Source organism: Camelus ferus, chromosome 18 (assembly GCF_009834535.1).
Source record: "Camelus ferus isolate YT-003-E chromosome 18, BCGSAC_Cfer_1.0, whole genome shotgun sequence".
Lineage (NCBI taxonomy): Eukaryota > Metazoa > Chordata > Mammalia > Artiodactyla > Camelidae > Camelus > Camelus ferus.
The window spans coordinates 14,763,821-14,786,403 of record NC_045713.1 but is presented as its reverse complement, the minus strand read 5'-3'; the positions used below and the strand labels follow the sequence as shown (position 1 = coordinate 14,786,403).

The 22,583-nt window shown below is 38.3% G+C and overlaps 1 protein-coding gene and 1 pseudogene across 1 annotated transcript in view; both read right to left on the bottom strand.

Moving 5' to 3' along the window:
- Positions 1-2,873: 2,873 nt before the first annotated feature.
- Positions 2,874-22,583, bottom strand: part of LOC102506718 (zinc finger protein 75D) — a 34,604-nt gene continuing 14,894 nt past the window's right edge. Inside the window, 2 exon segments of the mRNA XM_032461118.1 lie at positions 2,874-3,742; positions 3,745-4,182. Coding sequence (XP_032317009.1) covers positions 3,567-3,742; positions 3,745-4,182 — 614 coding nt within the window. The 3' untranslated portion in view covers positions 2,874-3,566.
- Positions 11,761-13,504, bottom strand: LOC116657662 (annotated as a pseudogene).

Below are 22,583 nucleotides of genomic sequence, written 5' to 3'. Positions count from 1 at the left end.
GCTACCATGGCTAGTTATTTGTGGAGTACACCAAGGGGCTCAAGTCTCCTGGCTCCTAGTGTCATGAACTTTCTAAGGTACCTTGCTGCATTTGTATTCAGAGGGTAGGGTAACTAGATGGCTATATTGACAGGAGAGAGGGAGAGAGAGAGAGAGAGAGAGTGGTGAAGCAGAGTCTGACTGTGGGAAGAAGCAAGGGAAGAACCCTGCTTGTCAGTAGTCCTAGTCACATGTCTCTCAACCACCAAGAAATTTCTCTAGTGCACCCTTAAGGTCCTGGTTCCTCAGGCTGTAGGTGAGTGTGTGAAGCATGGTGTTAAACTATGATAAGAACAGGAGGATAAGGAACTTGGTCTGATCGAGGAAGTAACTATTATTACACTAGATTTAGTCATAGATGACTGCCTGAAAGAGAAGTCTACTGCCACCACATGGGACCTGCAGGTTCCAAAGTGTATGCTCCTCTCTGTCCTTGGCTGAGCAGATCCTTGGACGGGTTTGAAAAAGTAGCCATAGGTGACAAAAATCAAGCCCACAGAAACCAGTAGGAAGATGATTGTAGTTTAAAAAGACACTGAACTTTTTGAAACATTTATCTCTACATGTAAGCTTTATCAAGGTGGGCATCTCAAAGAGGAGAGGTCCAAATTATGTGCTGCTCACAGAGGGGCAGCAGCAGGGTGGCAGGCATTTGCACTAGGGACTTGTCAAAAACATTCTGTAAAGCTAGGGATGCCAACTGCAGGCACAGGCACTACTGCTTGACCACTGCATAGTGGAGGGCTGACAAATGGCCAAGTGGGTCAAGGTGATCACTGCTAAGAGAATGCTCTCAGTGGATTTGAGGGCCAGAACAAAAAAAGAAAGAAAATAAAAATTAACTGTAATCCTATCACATATTTGTGTATGTCTCCAAGTTTCCTTGTTTTCTGAGATCACATTTTCTTTTATTATGCAAATGGGGACATGAGACTTCTTGTATCGCTGCAGGAAGCTTTTTGTGTTTTGCACTTTTCTGCACTGTTCTTTTTTGACTGGACTTTACATTTGTGACATACATCGAAGTTGATTCATATTGCTGTCATTTTATTCATTTTTATTGCTGTATAGTATTTCATTGTATGACTACCATCAATTCATTCATCTGTTCTCATGTTACTGGCCATTTGGGTTGTTTCTGTTTGCTTATTATAAACAATGTTTCTGTGAAGATTTTTCTACCTATTAACAGTATAGTTGTGAGAGTTTCTCTAGGGTATGTCATAGAACAAATCAGTCATAGGTATGCACATCTTCAGTTTTACTAATTAATTCCAAAGTGGCTGTACCAGTTCTCACCTACCCTCCAGCAGAATATGAGCTCCTGTTGCTCCATATTATTGTCAACACTTGATATGGTCAGACTTTAAATTTTCTGCCAATCAGGGGGAAGAAAAAGAGATTTAATTGTGGCTTTAATTTGAATTTCCCTGATTCCTACTGAAATTGGAATCAGTGTTAATACACAGGTATATATTAACACATTATTATTAGACATTTAAATTTCTACATAAATATATATAAATAAAAGAAGAGGGTAATTTGCAGAACAGGAATTAATTTTCTCAAAGTTATGGAGCCTGGAAAGTCCAAGATCAACATTCTGGCAGGATTCAGTCTCTAGTGAGGACTTGTTCCTGGACGGCAAAAGGCTGCCTTGTCTACATATGGCATTTCTTCTGAGTGAGCGTGTATGGCAAGAGAAAGATCTCCCTCTCTTCATCTTCTTGTAAGGTCAACAATCCCATCAGCATGGGGCCCCACCCTTATGATACCACTTAACCCTAATTACCTACTAAAGGCCCTAGGTCCAAATACAATTACATTTGGGGTTAGGGCTTCAATGTATGAAATTGTGGGTGGGGGACACAGTTCAGTCCATAGTACTATCTGATAGCATACAATGAGAAGCATGCAACATCACATCTGTGGAATTCCTACCAAAGATGCTTAACTAGAATTTGATTATGAAGAAACATGAAACCCAAATTGAGAGATGGTCTACAAAACTATGGGCTAATAATATTTTAAAGTGTTGGGGCCATGAAAGTCAAGAAAAGACTGAGAAACCACTTCATACTGACAGAGATTAAAGAGACAAGACAACTACATGCAATCTGTGATTCTAAACAGAATCTTTTTGCTATGAAAGACATTATTAGGACAATTGGCAAAAGTTGAGTGGGTTCTAAGGATTAGATAATATAATATATTAATGTTCACTTAGCAATTTTGATGGCTATGTGGTGTTCCCATAGAAAAATATCCTTGTATCTCTGAGATACACCTTAAGATATTTGGGGAAGACAGAGTAAGTATCAAGTTGTCAACCTACTCTTAAAAGATTCGGGAGGAAAAAGTCCTTTGTATCGTGATTCCAACTTTTTGGTTTATTGATGATTATTCAAAAAAGATAAACATATGTTTTGAAAAGCACAAGCTTCAGAGTCAAAAATAATTGGTTTTATACTGAGCCCAACGACTGTGCTGTGAGCAAGTTTCCTCTTGCGCTCCAGTGTCCACATCTTAAAATGAGGATGGTATATGTTGCTATGAGGATTAAGTGAGTTGATTCATGTAAAGAGTTTAGATCATCATCTAGCACTGGGTAAGTACTCAGTAAAGCTGATGTAGTCAAATCACCAATAGTCAAATAAACTCGACATTTTCACCCAATCAGTAATGGAGATTCCAAATTAGTCTGTAACTTAGCACCCACATACTAGAGCATGAGGTCATTCAGCCAAAGTCCCTTTTAATTCCTATTTCCCACCATCTCCTTTATTCCAACATCTCCTAACCACAGCCATGGAATTGAGACTGAAGGCTGTGAAGACAGAAAAGGGATTGACTCCCTTCACTGGCAGGTTCAAAATTCAGTCATTTGATTCAGGTCTTCATGCACAATTTGCTAGTTCACAAAGCAGGAGAGGATTTAGACAGACTCTATGAGATGGGCTCTTAAACTCATTTAAATCCACTGACTAGACTAGCATTTTCAAATGCTGTCCATCACTGTTTTACTAAGCTTGTTGAACCTTCTAGAATTCTTAGTATTTCTTTTGTTTTCCATTTTTTAAAATTTTACTGCAAGTGGAGGTGCTTTCTATATGAGTACAGAATTCTCTAGAAATACATTAATATCCATGTAATATTTATTACACATAATAAATATGTACTAAATAACAGGTGGATGGCAGAGACAGTGAGCTAAGTCAGTACTAAGTCAACACTAAGTCAACAACCTCTGAGCCATTGATGGTACATATCTGAATCAGCCCTGTTATTTGTGGTCCACAGTAGGATTTTTGGTAAAGTGTAGAACATTAGAAATAATACTAACCATATAACATGAAATCAACTAACTTCAATTAAAAAAAAGAAATACCACTAACCATGTAATATACCTTAGCGTTGTCAAGAACATGCGTGGACTGAGGTTAGTATTTCTCGTGTTCACCTGTTCAGAGAGAGAATGAGAAAGTGTAGAGATGAAGAGGTGGTAAATGATGGAGTTTTCCCTTCTTTCAGCTGACTTCTCTTCCCCTCCCCAGCAGCCTCCTCAGTGACCCCTTCACCTCCTTGTTCCTCAGCATGTAGGTGAGAGGGTTCACCGTGGGTGTGACCACAGAGTAGAAGAGAGAAATGAATTTGCCCTGGTCCTGGTTGCTGGACTTAGCTGGAAGCAGATACCCATACATGCTGAGCCGTAGAAGAGCAGCACCACCACCAGATGGGAGAGGCACGTGTTAAAGGCCTTTCTCCGTCCCTCGGCCGAGCGGATCTTCAGCACTGCCTGAGCTATGTAGCAGTAGGAGATCAGGATGATGCTTAGTGGGACAGCCGTGAAGAAGGTGCAGACACCGTTGAGCACGGCTTCATTGAGACTTGTGTCTCCACAGGCCAGTTTGATCATAGCAGGCACCTCACACAGGAAGTTGTCCACACGCCGATGCCCACACAGAGGGAGCTGCAGGGTGAATGTTGACTGGATCACAGAGTTGCCCAAGCCCCCTAACCAGGCAATGGCAGCCAGCAGCCAGCAGAGCCGAGGGTTCACAATGGTGGCATAGTGCAGGGGCCGGCACACTGCGACGTAGCGGTCAAACGCCATCACCACCAGCAGGATGCACTCAGTAGCCCCTAGCCAGAGGAAAACATAGAGTTGGGTCACACAGCCACCATAGCTGATGGTCTTGTCTGATCCCCATAAGTTGATTAGCATCTGGGGGACAGAGCTAGTAGTAAAGGCAAGGTCCAGGGAGGAGAGGTTGCTGAGGAAGAAGTACATGGGTGTGTGGAGCTGGACATCCAGGCTGGAAAGCAGGATGATGGTTGAGTTCCCAACTACGGTCAGCAAGTAGGAGAAGAGGATGATGACAAAAAAGATCATCTCCAGCTGGGGATGGTCAGACACACCCAACAGAATGGAGCCCTCCAGGGAGCTGCTGTTGGCCCTTTCCATCTCTGGTTTCCCTCAGTCACTTGAGGAAATCTGTCCAGGAAAAACCAGGAGTAAAGCAAATGAAGATGCTACTGGATAAAGCTGATCTGCATCAGGGTGTGTCTGATAGTCTCTGGGCTTCACAGTTAAGTCCCAATTAAATTTTATGGTTGCAAGCTTTCATTGCAATCCCCAAACATTGGCAGTCCCACAGTGAATGGAAACTTTATTCCCTCTAAATATCAAATGTGACTTATCACAGAAATGAAGGAAGGTCCTTATGAAGAACAAAGAGATTAGGGTTCTTCAGTTCAACACAGTGGTTCTAACAGGGTAGTGGGAATCGACTATTAGAATTAAATGTGGAAAGTCTCAAAATACACATTTCCCCAGCCAAGCTTGTGGTATACTCAGGGAAGGAGGAAGCTTCCCAGAAGCTTCTGATAAATGTCTTCCCTTCTCTTCAGTATCCTCCCCAGCCAAGTGAAAATTCCTGGTCTAGAAATATGAAGTTTGAGGGAGAACATGATGAGTCTATAAAATCATGAAGAGAATGGAAAGCGTGAATATTGACTTATTCACCAAATATAGAAGACACAAAGATGCGAGTTAAAAAGAGGTGAATGTAGAAAAAAACAAAACTTCACTTAAGCCCAAGTAAGTGTAGGCCAGACAGGCCAAAGACATAAACAGGGTTTACATAAAAGAGGAAAATCACCTACCTCAAAGGAGTTAAATCAGCTATAGGATACCCATAATTAGTAAAGGAAAATAGAAAATTTCAGAGGAGATTCCCCCCAATTTTCATGGTACGTGACCACTATTCCCACTTCTAAACCAAGGAATAATTCTTAACAGCTCATGAACAAAAGGTAGCTCTTGTTAATAATGGGCCAATTACCATCTCCTTTCACTGGGCAAGACCTAGGCTTTTCTGAAGACCATAAACCAAAGCCCTTCCCCCTTCTTTGACTAATAAATGAAAGGACCTGAGAAGAATACAAAAATTGTCTGGGTCAGCTGTCCTCATCTGGACACTGAAGACTGGGAATAAATGCTCTGCCTCTTTCTCTGGACCATGACCTGTCCCATAGGAACCCTGGCTGCCACACACAAAGAGCAGGCTTGATGGGGACACTACTCAAGGGAAGCGTGCAGTTGTGCTTATCTGGTTCCAGTGCTCCAGACAGGGACTACCTGGCTACACCTCATGGCTAAAGACCCTGAGAACTGTCCCCTTCATCAGTAAGTAGCAAAAATACTGGAAAACCTGATGCTAGATTCCACCCAGACGTCAGGCAGGAAATCTCTTTTAATGGTCCATCTCGTTAGGTCAGCAATGTGGCCCTATTGAATTTGGGATGATAAGGATTTCAGAGCATTTCCCCACCCTCCTTCATACCTCTGCCTAAAACTTAAGAAGTGACTACATATTCTTTCATTTAGGACTTAAGGGAGCTGAGGAACTAAGTTACCACTCTGATAGCTTTGGCTTTCCCCCTTCCAAAGTTCCTGATACCCATCTCACCACCTCCTCCTACCAGAAGTGTTTATCCTCTGGTATCCCTCTAAGGGAAAGAAACTCAGACAGACACGGCCCATCTTCTTCCATGAGTTGTCTGGTCTCTGCAGGGCTGATGCTTTGTGGCTGCTCAGTGATGCTAAAATTTCCTTCAGTCTCCACTCTATGCATACCAAGCAGTTTTTAGCCCAGGAATAAGCCAGGCGACATGGAAAAAGGAAAGGTATACCTACAGCGGGAAGCGGTTGACCCCAGCCACTCAGACAATTCAGGAGGAAATACCACACCAGCTAGATGCTTGGCTTGAATCTGGCCAACAACCCAAGCAAACATGACTGTCACTTCAAGTTTGAATTCAGCAACTTGACTGCTATTTAGGCTATTTTTCTCCCTGTAAGGGGCCTCTCTACTTGGTTCCTAGTTCTCTTGTAACCTGGAATGTTAAATATCTGCATTTTAAGATGAGCCTAGACAGGAGACTACTGAACTCAGAGGATGAGCCATTTATGATGCAATTTAGGAGCACCCTGATGGAGTTTGTTTGGGTACAGAAAGATTTTTAGGAATCGTTCATGTGATATATAGATGGTTCCCATCTCAGCCTGCCTGTAAATTTGGTTTGAACTTGCAGGATATTGAGAAAAGAGGTCAAAGCTTGCTGCTTCTTAAAGAGAATCCTGGATGTTGTAAGTGCACATCTGTGCCCAGTTTACTGCCCATTCCTCCCTTAAATTTCACAATTCTCAGTTGGCCACTGTGGCACAGCCACAGCAAATCTGGAATTCAGAGATGGCTTTGTCCTATCACAGAAACTGCTCCTGAACTGTCAGCCCTCCCCATGTGTGGGTATAAGTTCTCAGAATTCAAGCCGTGCTTTAATATTAGTCCGGAGGGGGAGGGTGTAGCTCAAGTGGTAGAGTATATGCTTAGCATGCATGAGGTTCTGGGTTCAATCCCCATTATCTCCTCTAAGAATAAATAAATAAATAAACCTAATTACCTCTCCCCACCAAAACAAAACAAACAAAAACCTAAAACATTACCCTGAGCAATAAAGGGAAAGGGAACCATAAAAAAAAATAAAAATAAATACACAAACCTAATCCTGAATTCCTGATTATGGCAGAGAAGTTTTTATATGTTTTATTTATAAATATTTCTTTTATTTGGGATATGGCTGATAGTGATTTTCCTGAAGCTAAGTTTGTGCCTTTCTTGGATTTAAGTTCTAAGTTAATCTTTTCATGAGGACTTGGAAAGAACTGGAGATACGGTTTTTCCGGGTAGGATAACACTGGGGCAGTATGGCAGGCAAGAACTACACAATGAACAAACTTTGTCTTGAAGGATGAGGTCTAAGGTGGAATACAACACAATCAAAACCTCTCCAATCAGAAAAATTTAAGGGATTTGATGAGTGAACAGGAATTCTATCCCAAATCTTAGAATTCAAGAATTAGAGGTAAGGGAGTTTGAATCTTAAAAGAAGTAAATATAGGACCAATATGGATGTGCCCACAAAATAAAAAGCATAACATAGGTCATAGTTAGCCTTTGGAAATTATTACTAAGAGGCATCAGAGCTTAAAAAAGCAAATTGAAATGGAAGAAACAGAGTTAAAAAGGGAAATGAAGGGAATCTATGCTGTCTGGAGGGGACTCTACATTTCATGTCTGCATCAGGGAATGCAACCAAGCTTCCCTAAAATTGACTTCTGACGCTACTGTTGGGAAAAGAGTGGTGGCTGCATGGACTATAGTCTAGCTCAGGTGGCAGTTCTAATGAGCACAGGACTTGCAAAATTAAAAGAGGGCTAAATGCATGGCAGTACATCAAATATGTATAAAAATTCACCACCACAAACTCAGACTGGAAAAGGCTGGATGAGCATGGTGTTCCAGGAGTAACTCTCCAGGGTCCATTTTTGTGCAAGCTGAGGGAAGATGGCAATGGGTCTCCAAAGGGAAAAACAGACAGAGGACTGCCAAGGCGAGGGCCAGGAAGTAAGCTGTCTTGCTAGGCAGTTCCTTACTGGACGGTCTTACCTGATTGCCTGACATTTTTAGTAGGACATGGAGATTGTGCAGACTTTTACAGAAGGGAGAATAGGAGGAAATAGGTTCTGTGGAGAATGGCTAAGATGTTAGCTTGTTTAAGAAGAAATTCAAGAGAGGATTTTTACTTCCAGTTAATGTCTTTACTATATGATGAGCTTTTAAATATGCCTGGGTGCAGAGCAGGTGCCCTCTTATCTAGGGAAAGCAAAAACAGGCTTAAATTAAAAGCAAGAGAAATTGCAATTAGACATTTTGAGATTTCGGCATGATAAAATATGGGTAAGTTCCTTGGCAAGAGAAAAAGGGATTAGAGATTTTGTGTTTAGACCTTTGCCTGACGGAGGGCACTGGGCTGTACCTAAGTCTTCTATGACCCTTTTCTGCTGGAGGATTCTGTTCCTAGGACATGGATGTGTCCACCAAAGACACTTTTTTTTGGCAGGGGGACAGGTAAGACTTTTCCAGCTTCTCTCCTGGACTGTTCTAGAGATAACTTTTGTTCTTAATTTGTAGTTTTATAATTCCTTTGTACAGTTTAAATATTTTTTCATTCCTATCTCTTCTCTTAGGTGGTAGAGAAGGTCACACATGTGGTTTGGGGCCCAAATACCAGGTAACCTCCAACCTTTTCCAGGCAGGAAGAATCCAAAATCAGGGCCTCTAAAAGGCCATTTCACAATCTCCCTCTTTGCTCTCTGATCCACATACCTGCTCTTTACTTCTCTGTCTTTTTCCCTCTTTGCCCTTCTTTACTATACCCTGGATCCTCCATTCATAAAGTCTACAGATTGTCTATGGAGAGATACCTTTGGTTTCAGGATTCCCCTGAATCTGTCACGCTGTCACCGGTGCTGGCAGATCAAGTAGGAGAGAGTGTGGAATAAGATGGAGGCTGCGCTGCGAGGCTGCTCCCCTGCCCACCAGCTGGCGCCGCAAGCTTTTAACCTTGGTGTGGCCCTGCCACCTGGAAACCTGGCTCGCTCTGGCTAATTCTGCAGAGTCCAAGGAGGGAGAGTGGGGGTGTGCCCTGCAGGCAATTAGTACAAAGCACCTGCCTGGCCCGAATGCAGGAAAAAGGCTGTCCCTGAAGAACTGACTGGTTCTGTTACCTGAACTCCGTCCCCAAACACAGATTCCTAATTGAAATAGCAATAAGAATAACTGAATTTGTTGAACAATTACTTGTTATATAATTTTATTCTTTTCATGGTATTTCACATAATATAGCTTAGTTCTTAAAGTGCTTTCTGTATTAGGTGGTAGATGAATAAACCAAGCATAAAATGAGGATAAAATGACTTGCTTAGTGTTGAATTATTTTTTTTTCTCACTAGGCATAAACAGAGCATTATTTCAGAGTAAAAATGTTTTTGAAGTGTAGTTGAATTACAATATTATGTTAGTTTCAGGTCTCCAACATAGTGATTCAATATTTTTTGTTGCTTACACTGCATTTAAAGTTATTACAAAATGATGGCTATATTCCTGTGGTGTACAATATATGCTTGTTGCTTGTTTATTTTATACATAGTAGTTTGTATCTCTTAATCTCCTACCCCTCCCTTGCCCCTCCCCCTTCCTTCTCCCCACTGGGAACCACTACTTTTTTCTCTATACCTGTGAGTTGGCTTCTGTTTTGACATATTCATTTGTTTTATTTTTTTAGATTCCACATCTGAGTGATAACATAGAGTATTTGTCTTTCTCTGTCTGACTTACTTCACTAAGCATAATACCCTCTAGGTCCATCCACGTTGGTGCAATTGGCAGAATTTCATTTTATTTTATGGCGTAGTAGTATTGCACTGTATGTATAAAACACGTTTTCTGTATCCATTTATCTGTTGATGGACATTTAGGTTGCTTCTATATCTTGGCAATTGGAAATAATACTGCTATGAACATTAGGGTGCAGGTATCTTTTTAAATTATAATTTTTGTTTTCTTAGGATATATATGTAGGAGTGGAATTTCTGGATCATATGGTAGTTCTATTTTTAGTTTTTTGAGGAATCCCCATACTGTTCTCCACAGTGGCTGCACCAATTTACATTCCCACCAACAGTGCATGAGTATTCCCTTTTCTCCACATCCTCGCCAAAATTTGGTTTTGTAGATGTTTTGATAATGGACATTCTGCCATGTGTGAGGTGATATCTCGTTGGGTTTTGCATGTGCATTTCTCTGATAATTAGCAATGTTGAGTATCTTTTGTATGCCTGTTGGCTATGTGTATATCTACTTTGGAAAAATGTCTATTCAGGATCTTCTGCCCATTTTTAAATCAAGTTTTTTTTTGAAGTGAGTTATATGAGCTGTTTATATATTTTGGACATTAACTTCTTATTGGTCATATAATTTGCAAATATTTTCTTTCATTCAACCTATTTGTGTCTTTGGATCTAAATGGAGTCTCCTACATGCAAATGGCCAACAGGCACATCAAAAAATTCTCAATTTCACTAAATACTAGAGAGATGCAAACCAAAACTACAAAGAAGTATCACCTCACACCAATCAGAATGGCCATAATTTAAAAGTCCACAAGCAATAAAAGCTGGAGGGGGTGTAGAGAAAGGGAACCCTCCTATACTGTTGGTGGGAATGTAGTTTGGTACAGCCATTATAGAAAATAGTATGGAGATTTTCTTAAAAACTAAAAATAGATGTACCATACAATGCAGCAATCCCATTTCTGGGCACGTATTTGGAGAAAATTCTAATTTGAAAAGATACATGCACCCCAATGTTCATAGCAGTACTATTTACAATAGCCAAGACATGGTATCAACCTAAATGTCCATCTTCTTTATCCAACCAACCAAATGACTGAATAAAGAAGATGTGGTGTGTGTGTGTGTGTGTGTGTGTGTGTGTGTGTGTGTGTGTGTGTGTAATGGAATACTACTCAGCCATTAAAAAGAAAAATAATGCCATTTGCATTAACATGGATAGATCTGGAGATTGTCATACTAAGTGAAGATAGAAACAGAAAGAAAAATAGTGTATGATATCAATACATGTGGACTGTGAAAAAAAAATGAGGCAAATGAACTTATTTAGAAAAGAGAAACAGACTCACAGACATAGAAAACAAAATTGTGGTTACCAAGGGGGAAAGTAGGGTGGAGGGATAAACTGGGAGTTTGGGATTTGCAGATACTAAATACTATATACAAGATGCATAAACAGCAAGGTCCTACTGTATAGCACAGGGAACTATATTCAATACCTTGTCATAGCCTGTAATGAAAAAGAATATGAAAAAGTGTGTGTGTGTATATATATATCACTAGACTGTACACCAAAAATTAATACAACAGTGTAAACCAAAAATATTTCAATAGAGTTTCCTGTAGACAACATAAGTTACATCCTGTTTTTAAAATCTATCTCTGCCTTTTCATTGGAGACTTACACTCACATTTTTGTAATTACTGATAGTGAGGAACTTACTTCTACTATTGTGCTATGTTTTCTACATATAAAATCTATTTTTCCTTCCTCCATTACCATCTTTTTAAGTATTTGATTTTCCTAGTGTACTATTTTGATTCCCTTGTCATTTAACTACATATTTTTTTAGTTAGTAGATAAAATGTGAATTATAATATATCTTAATTTAATAAAATCTTGTTTGAATTCACACCAAATTAGTTTCAATAGTACTTAAAACTTCACTCCTACATAAGTTTTCATCCTTTATGTTATTGTTACAAGTTACATCTTTATAACCGTGTGCCCATTAACATAGATTTATAATCAGTTTTATGCATTTGTCATTTAAATCATACAAAAAGAATTACAAAAAATACAACAATATTGGCTTTTATATTTACTTACATAGTTATCTTTACTGGTTTTGTTCATATGGCTTTGAGTTAGTTTGGTGTCCACTCCTTTCAGCCTGAAGGACTGCCATTAGCATTTCTTATAGGACAGTTCTATTAGCTACAAACTCCCTCAGCTTTTGTTTTTATGAGAATGTCTTAATTTCTCCTTCATTTTGAAGGATAGTTTTGATAGGTATAGCATTCTTAGTTGACAGTTATTTTTTTCCTTTCAGAATTTAAACTATATTATCCCCTTTCTTCTTGCCTCCATGGATTCTGATGAGGAAAAGGCTGTTGATTTTATTGAGGTTAATTTGCACATGATGAGTCTGTTTCTTCTTGCAGTTTTTAAGATTCCTCTCTACCTTTGGCTTTTGAAATTTTACTGTAATGTAACCTGGTGTGGATTCATTCTGGTAGTGGGCTCTCTATTCCTCTCCATTGTTTCCCTGTCTGATGTTACACAAGTGCATTCTGTTTTTACTACTATGGATTTGTAGTATGTCTCAGAATAAGGTAGGGCAACTGTTCCTGCTCTTTCCTCATCTTTTTCAAAACTGACCTGGCTTTTTGTAGAATTTTTTCTCTCTGTTAATAACTGTAGAATGTTTATAGCATTCCTTGAAAAATACTGCTAACATTTTTATTACAATTCACTGCATTTACAGATAAGTTGGGGAGTAAGAATTGATACTTTACACGTGAAATTGTCACATTGGAGGATATGTTACATCACTATACTTATTTAAGCTTTCTTTTATATAACTTAGCAGGGTTCAAATTTCCCCTTTAAATGTTTTGTGTCTTTTTTCTCACGTTAATTCCTAGACGTTTTAATTCTGGTTGAATTGTTAATAGTATCTTATTTTCTTATATTTTCTAGTCGATATGGTGGAATGGAACCTATTGATTTGTAAGTTGATCTTGTTCCTAAATATTTTTTTTAGTCTGAGTAATTCACATGTTAAACCTTTTGGATTTTTTTCCAGACAAGCAGACTTTTACTCAGCTAACCTTCAAAGGCCAAACCAGCAGGGATGCCCCGACACTTGGGGTTGTAACTCTGACTACACCACTGGCCCTCCAGGAGCTGGTCCCGGATGTCTTGTCCTCAGAACTGCCTTCGGGGCTCTTTTTCACAGGAAACAGATCTGGGAACGTGAAGGTCTGTCCATGCACGAGCTGCACATAAGCCATCTTGGTTTTTTCCTCCTGACATTTCTGTAATTCTTCTTCATGCTGGAACTGTGCTGTATTCTTGCCTGCACTGTGGCCACAGGCATGTGGGAGATGTGCTGAAAATAACTCCTGAGGTCCACTCTGGTCGCCTCCGTGGGGATACGGAACTGCACAGTGTCCTCAGGCTAGGCCGGGCCCCACCAGCCGAATGAAGAAGTTGGTGTGAAAGACGTGGAGCTGAGGGTTGACCAGCTGGTACAGAGAGCACAGCATGTTCAGCGCCATCGTGGGCTTCCAGGGCTGGGGAATCTTTTGGATTTTTTAAAATGTCAGTCATAATAATATCTACAAACAAATACAAGTTTGTATCTTACCTTCCAATCTTTCAACTGTTATTTTCCTACCTACTTGCAATAGTCAGAATCTCCAGTAATATGTAGAAGAGTAGAGGTTTTTGTATATTTTCTAAAGGAAAGAAAGGAAAATTAAAGTCTCTCATTAATCATGAGCTTACTATACTTTTTAGGAGTTTAGTATTTGTAGGGAAGAATCTTTACTTTTTTCCTTGTAGTCTGAAAAAATTTTAAACTCATAACTAGTTCATGAAGTTTATCAAAAAGCTTTCTCTGTGTAAAGATATCATCATATGGTATTTCCCATTTAGTCCATTAATGGGGTAAGTTATATTGAAAGATTTTCTGATTTTAAACCTCCATGAATTCCTGGGACAAGGTGCACTTAAATGCAATGGGTTATGTTATAATACATGTTATATTTTGTTAGCTAATTCTTTAATATAGGATTTTTGCCTACATGCTCATGAATGAAGTGAAATTTGTTCTGCATTCTCCTTATATGGCACTTGCTTGGATCATGGTTATATTAGACTTATACAATGAGACTTTTTCTTTCTTTGATAGGATTTTGTTCTACATCTGCATAAGAAATCATCCCCAAATCTCAGTTCCTTATGATCACACATATTTATTTTTCTCACAGGTCTGCAAGTCACCTGAGCTAGCTCTGCCTCAGACTGCAGGTTTTCAGGACTGTCCACGTGTCTCGCATCCTGGACTAGAAGCAGAAGTGCAACAGGGCTGAGAAGACATACATAATGTTTCTAAAGGCCCCAGCTCAGAACTGGAACAATGTCATCTCTGCATTTAGTGCACTGGCTAAAACAAGTCACTAGATCAAGCCCACTGTGAAGGTGTTGGGGAAGTTTCTGCCATCAAATAAACCATGACAAGGTGAGAGAGGAATGGAGAATTATTGACAAAATAAAACCTACCAGGATAGTTTCTCTCCTGGTTACAAATATCCACTTACATTCTACAGAAGATACACCCTTCCATTCCCTTAAGACATCCCCAAACTCTCATCCAATCCTGTAAGAGGCTCAAAATAAGGATCCTGTAATTGTCTACATCAGGACTGAATGTGGTTCCTCTTGATCTAGAGATCTAAAATTTTTTTAGAAAAGTCGTGTGCCCTACACATGCCAAAACACTTAAGTAAAATAAAAGCAGCAAAAACTTTATACATACTCATATTCAAAAGGCTAATATTGATACATATAGCAGTTACTGGCCTAGATTTTCAAGTTTACTGATACTTTGAAAGTTTGTAATTTTATTTATTTCTATCGTGTCTACTTTATTTTGCCATATCATCTGTATTTTGTACAGTAGTTAAAATGAAAGAACTAGAACTACAAGATTAAACATGGATAAACCTCAAAAATCTAATATTGAAAAGAAAACTAATTCAAGAAAATATCCAATGGATGGAAACAACCTAAATGTCCAGATGACTGGATAAAGAAGTTGTGGTATATTTATACAGTGGAATACTACTCAGCCATAAAAATAATAAAAGTATGCCATTTGCAGCCAAAAGGATAGCCCTGGAGAATAAAGTAAGCCAGAAAGAGAAAGAAAAATACTATATGATATCACTCATATGTGGAATCTAAAAAAAAAGACAAATGAACTTATTTATAAAACAGAAACAGACTCACAGACATAGAAAACAAATTTATGGTTACCAAGGGGGAAAGGGATGGGAAGGGATAAATTGGGAGTTTGAAATTTGCAGATACTGACTGGTACATATAAAGTAGATAAACAAGTTTATACTCTATAACACAGGGAATGATATTCGATATCCTGTAGTAGCTTATGATGAAAAGGAATATGAAAACGAATACACATATATTCAAGTATGACTGAAGCATTGCACTGTACACTAGAAATTAACACATTATAAACTGACTATACTTCAATAAAAAGTATAAAAAAGAAATATCCAATGGTATGAAAATATTTGTATAAAAAACTAAACATGGAAAACAATGCTATATACCATTTGTTGATACATGCATACACATACATACTGCTTTAATATAACCAAAAATCTTCTAAGCATTTATCACTAATCAATTAATTTTACCAAGAACCTCACAAGGTAGCCTTTGTTTTTTTAACTTTCACTGTACAAAATAGAAAACTGAAAAATGAAGAGTTTAAATAAATTGCTCCAGGCCACACTGCTATTAAGGAGTGGAGCTGGATTATGAATGCAGGTAGTCAAACTCCTGAGTCACTACTCTGAACTACAAAAGACACAATGAACACAAAACTCAAGGTAGTGGTTGTCACTGGGGATGGAGGAAGAGGAGTAAGCATGAGAAGTGTAACAAATGATCTTCAGTCATACTTGTCATGTTTTACTTATTAAGTTGGGTAGAAGGTCCACAGGTGCTCGCTGTATTATTATATTTAAGAAAACAATCACGCATGTACTGCAGGTATTATGATGAGATACAAAAAGAAAAAACAGATAAAAAGGAAAAATCAGTAAAATATGGAACAACAACAAAACTGCAAGTTAGTTTCTTGGGAAGATTAATAGTAAGAGAAACCCATCCCTGGCAAGGCCGATAGAGAAAAAATGGAATATAAAATCATAAGATACAAATTTCAAGAAGGAAAATGAAAGAGATACAAGAAAAATTATATGAGCAAGTATGCAAACTAACTACTTTTAAATAAGTCCAGAAAGAGGATCAAAGGAAGGAATGGACACCAAGGAAAAGGAGAGAAAATTCCTCATTAAGAGGAAGTATGGCACCAAATGAGGAAGCATACAGAATAGGAATATTAAATTTCCACTTCATTTTTCATGTTAGCAGTTACAAAAATGTGATGGTTAAATGTTAATTGAAAAGAAATTTAATCAAGCAGGAATGCTTAGAGGAAAGTGAATTGTAACAAATTCTAATGTTTTTTGTATTCATTTACACATTATGCCTTGGGGAATAAAAGATAAAAACCAAAGAAAGTAGGTAAACGAGGATACTATGAGCGCCTGGGAAAATGTCCTATATAAATATGTTAGAGAGTAATTATTATGATTATTTTGTTTTTAGTGGCTTCCTGGAACTAACAATTAACTGTTGCCACTGAACTCTTAATGAGTGAATCACTCTGGGACTTGTTAAAAGTTAGTAGTTGAAAATGTAGTTTCAACTTATTAATAAGTTACTCTGGTGATGATTACAGGCATCCAGTATCCCTTCTGGACCACTCTCATTATGAGGCATTTGGGTTGCCTGTTGTTCTCCTAAGTGGATACCCCAGGGAGAAGATCAAGAGGGTCCTCTTACAAAGCCATTTTGAGAAGCTGCCAGTCAAATTCTAGTTGCCTTCTTAGGGAGGAAAAGGCAGCTCCCATGTTTCTGATCAATCTTGCCTCTTGTGGGAGAGAAGGCCACTGCTGAATGGGAATTCTTTCTCAAAGATGGGTCAGGGCAACATTGCCAAGATTTATCCTTTTCAAATGAAACTATTTATGCATGAAATGTTATAATGTCTGAGATTTGCTTTAAAATACTTCAAAACAAACAAACCCCCCCCAAATCAAACAAAATTAAAAAAAACTGGAGAGGATAAATGAAACAAGATAGGCAAAATGTTGATAACTGTTGAAGCCTACATAGAGGTTCGTTGTATTATTATTTTATATTTTATGTGTGGTTGATAATTTCTGTAATGAAAACTTTTAAATAGGTATATATAAAACAATTGTTTGTCTCCTAATATATGTTCATAAATCAGTTATTGCTTTATGTATTAAGACTCTTTCAGTTACAATGAACAGAAACCCCAGTTCACACTGGCTCAAACAATAAAGAGAAATGTATAGATTCATGCAGCTGGAAAGTCCAGGACAATTCTAGGTATCAGGGGATGGTTTGATCTTACAGCTCAACAGTGTCACCAAAACCTGCATATTTATCACTCTGCTCTGTCTTCTATGGTGTTGCCTTCATCCTAAAGCTTATATCTCTCCTGTTCAAGAAGCCTGTCAACATCTACTGGGTTCCGTGTAATATCCAGCAAGAGCTGGATTTGTTCTATCATTTCCAACAAGTCATGATGGGACTGGCTTAAGGTCATATGCCTAACCCTGAGCCATCTTCTAACTAAGCAGATAGAACCTCCTCTTTTTAACTTGGTTTAGGTCACATTCTCCCTCATAGAAACCAGGATCAGGAACCTCAGAGGTCTCCAAATTGAATCAGAGTTGTTAGGAAGGCGAAATCGAAAAATGGAGGCTATGATGCAATCAATAAATGTCTACTACACTCCCCACCTGTTAAACTTCCAGTAGACTAGAATAGAGGGCACTGAATGTCATCTTCTAAAACCACAATATAGACAGACGTGAAGCTGTGGTCAGAGACCAGAGACCTGGCTAGTCCAAAGAGGTGAAAGATAACCTTAATGAAAGGACATGCAGTGTCTTGGGTGGATGGGAATAGTGCTGAGTAATTCTATGAGACAAGCATTACCTTAATAAAAATGATTAAAAAAGGACATTACAGGAAAACTGCAGAGCAGTATTCCTCGTGAACACAGATACAAAAATTCTCAACAAAATATTAACAAATCAAACCCAACAATGTATAATAAGAATTATACAGTGGGGTTTATTCTAGAAATGCAAGGCTGTTTCAATACCAGAAATAAATTAATGTAATCCATCTCATCAACAGGCTAAAGAATGACAAATCACATGATCATATCAATAGATGCAGAAAAAGCATCTGACAAAATCCAACACCCATTCATGACAGAGACTCAGAAAACTAGAAATAGAGAATTTCCTCAACTTGATTTGAAAAAAACTACACAAAGTATACAACTAATACCACACTTAATTGTGATAAGCTAGATTTCCCATTAAGATAAGGAATAAGGCAATAATGTCCCCTCTCACCACCTACCTTCAACATCATACTGGAAGCTCTAGACAATGTAATAAGAAGAAAAAAGGAAATAAAAGGTATACAGATTGAGAAGGAAGAAATAAACTTTTTTTTGTTTACAAGTGACATGGTCATCTATGTATAAAATTTCAAAGAATCAACAAAAACTCCTAACACAATAAGGCATATGTATCAAAGCTGCAGGTTACAAGGCTAGTATACAATAGTCAATTACCTGTGTACTAGCAATGAACAATTGGAATCTAAAATTAAAAACATAATACCATTTACATTAGTACCTCCAAATATAAAATAATGTGCTTAAGTATAAATTTAATAATGAATGTACAATATCTACACAAAGTGAACTCAAAGATGAAGGAAATAAAAAAGAACTAAATAAGTGGAGAGATATTCCATGTTCATGGATAAGGACTCAATACTTTTTAAGATGTCAATTCTTCCCAACTTGATCTATAGATTCAATGGAATCTTAATAAAAATTCCAGCAAGTTATTTTGTGGATAATGACAAATAATTTTATAATATATATGGAGAGGCCCAAAACCCAAAATAGCTAACACAATATTGGATAAGAAAAAAGCTGGAGGACTGACATTACCTGACGTTGACTTATTCTAAAACTACAATAATCAAGACAATGTGGTACTGGTAAAGGAACAGACAAATAGTTCAATGAAACAGAACAGAGAGCTCAGAATTAGACCCACTTAAATATGGGCAACTGACTGTTGACAAAGGAGCAGAGGCAATAATATGGGGGAGAGACAGTCTTTTTAACAAATGGTGCTAGAATCACTGGACATCCATATGCAAAAATAAAAGGAATCTAGATGCAGATTTTATACTCATTAAAAAAAAACTCAAAATGGATTCCAGACCTAAATGGAAAACAAAATGGTAAAACTCTTAGAAGATAAAATATGGGAGAAAACCTAGATGACCTAGGGTTTCTTGATGACTTATAAATATAACACTTAAGGTATGCTTCACAAAAGAAATAAGTTGGACTTCATTAAAATTTAAAACTTTAAAAAAAGTTTATTTATTTTTATTCACAAGTGACAGACTGGGAGAATAAAATAGCAAAAGATATATCTGATAAAAGAATTAACTAAAACATGCAAGGAACTCTTAAAACTGAACAATAAGAAAATAGACAACCTGATTTTAAAAAAATGGGCTGAAGACCTTAATAGATACCTCACCAAAGAAGATATATAGATGGCAGACAGGTATATGAAAACATGCTCCACAACACATATCCTCAGGGAATGCAAATTAAAACAATGGGATGCCACTGTACACCTATTAGAACGGCCATAGTCTGGGACACTGACAACATCAAATTAATGCTGGTGAGAATGTGGAGCAACAGGTACTCTCATTCATTGCTGGTGGGAATGCAGAATCATATAGCCACTTTGGAAGACAGGCAACTTCTTACAAAACTACACAGTCCAACAATCATGCTACTTTGGATTTACCCAAAGGAGTTGAAAAGTACATCTATACAAAAACCTGCACATGAATATCTATAGTAGCTTTATTCATAATTGCCTAAATTTGGAAGCAACCAAGATATCTTCAGTAGGTGAATGAATAAACAGTGGTACATTCAGACAGTGGAATATTATTCAGCACTAAAAAGAGATGAGCTATCAAGCCATGAAAGGACATGGAGGAAACTTAAGTGCATATTACTAAGCAAAAGAAGTCAATCTGTAAAAGTTATATATTATATGATTTCAACTATATGCATTCTGGAAAAGGCAAAACTATGAAGACAGTAAGAAGATCAGTAGCTGCCAGGGGTTAGAGTGGAGGCAAGGATGAATAGGCAGAGCAGAGGGTTTTTAGGGCAATGAAACTGCTCTGTATGATACTGCTATGGTGGATGCATGTCATTATACATTTGTCCAAACCCACAGAACATACAACATTGAGGAGTGAACCCTAATGTAAACAATGGACTCTAAGTGATGATGTGTCACTGTAGTCTCATCAATTGTAACAAACATACCAATCACTCTGATGGGAGACACTGAAAATGGGAGAGGCCATGCATGTGTAGGGGCTGGGGTAGGGTATATGGGAAACCTCTGTACTTTCCATTCAGTTGTGCTATAAATGTAAAATTGCTGTAAAAAATAAAGTTTAATTAAAATGTTTTAAAATTAAAAAAAAAATAAATTTAATTAATTATTTTTTTGAAGGGAAAAGGTAATTAGGTTTGTTTGTTTTAATGGAGGTGCTGGGAATTGAACCCAGGACTTCCTGCATGTTAAGCATGGGCTCTACCACTGAGCTATACCCTCCCTCCTAAAATTTAAAACATTTGCTCTGCAAAAGACAGTCAAAAGAATGAGAAGACAGCCACAGACTGTGAGAAAATATTTGCAAAATATATATTTGATAAAGGACTTTTATATAACTTATGCAAAAAACTCTTAAAATTCAACAATAAGAAAATAAACAATTTAATTAAGAACGATTTGGACACTTTACCAAACAGGGTACAAAGATAGTAAAAAAAAAAAAAGAAAGAAAGAAAGAAAGAAAGAAAGAAATCAAAACCTGCACATTATGTCATTAGAGAATTGTAAATTAGAGCAACAAGATACCACTATGCAACTATCAGTATGGTGAAAATCCAAAAACACTGACAACAACAAATGCTGACAAGGATGTGGAACAAGAGGAAATCTGTTATTGCTGATGGGTATGCAAAATGGCACAGCTTTTCCTATTATTCTTCTGCAGGTCCCAGACTACTTTGTGCCTGCGAATGGTTAGAGGACAGACTGTTTCCAGGTTCCAGACTGTGTATAGGAAAAGAAATGATATTGGAGGGCAACGGACCCTGGTTAACTCAAAGGGATTAGCCAGCGAGAAAATGGGGTTCCTTCTGGTAACGAGACTATCCTTAAGAAAGGATTCCTGGCACTTGGGGAGAGAGGTGAGAGATCATGATTTAGTTGAGAGTGATGGTACTTGCTACAATGTCAGTGCCTGGTCTCTCCTTTTCCTCCTTCTGAGACAGTGAAGGCTGATATGAGTGGTCAGGATGGTGGTGGAACAGAGCCTGGACTGACTGTCTCAGAGAGCAGAAGCGGAAGAATGGGTAATAAGGAGTCAGCCAGGAACACTGACTCCTAAATCCTGCTCCACAACATGCATGGACAAGAATTTTCTCTCTTCCTAGAGCCCTTGTTGTATCTGAACTAAGAACCAGGAAACTCCAATTCTCTCCCCACATCTTCTCCATCACATCTTAAGACAACGACTTCCTGTCATTTAAATGTCTTATATGCCTGACCTCTCAAGTGGGAATGATGATTCCTGTTGTTCACCCCTCCTGAAGAGTAGATGAAGTTCAAAGATGTACTGGTTTGTCAGCTTTGTAAGTGCCATCTTCCAAAGTGTTGTGTGCAAAATACACTTTGCAATGGCAGATGTTGAATACAATTGTCATTGCTAAAACGCTTAGATCTTCTACTAGATACAGAAGATACCAAACACAATTGCTGCCATTTACCATGGAGAAACAAATTCTTTGGCTGGGCCATTGCCAGAGAGAAGTCCCCAAGTCCTCTCTTAGAAAGAGGGTGAATGGGTACTGGATACTAGTTCTACTGTGCCCGCAGTATTTAACCATGGGACCTGAACTTCCTAATGTTTAATGGCAATGCTGACCCACTACCCAAGAGGATCTGTAGTGTGCAGGAAAGGGCATTTAATTGTGAGTCAGGTGGTGTGGCAGATAGTTTTGTTCCACTAATTCAGACAGTCTCTCAGTTCCCATAACGGTGAAAAGATGAACTAGGTCAGTGCTTTCCAAACTGGTGTTCCACAAAGCTGTCTGAGAGATGTTAGGTGTAAATGTCACATACACCACCCCCACCACAACGATCACATAAGGCTGACAATCACCACATGCTTATACACCTCTCCCTTGACCCAGAGATTATACTGTACAATTACCATATATACTGAGAAGTCCTCCTATAACAAAACATTGACTTTAACCCATTGTCCCCGATTTACTTGGGAGCAGAATATTTTTTTCATGGAATAGCTCTGCGTATCTCACTGTGCTCCTGTCTACAAGTTTGGGACCCACTGACAGACCAGACTGCCTCAGTGTTGAGAGAGCCCATGGGAAGAGAGGTGCCAAGTGCCTGCAAGACCCCTAGGTCTGTGTGGTTATTCAGG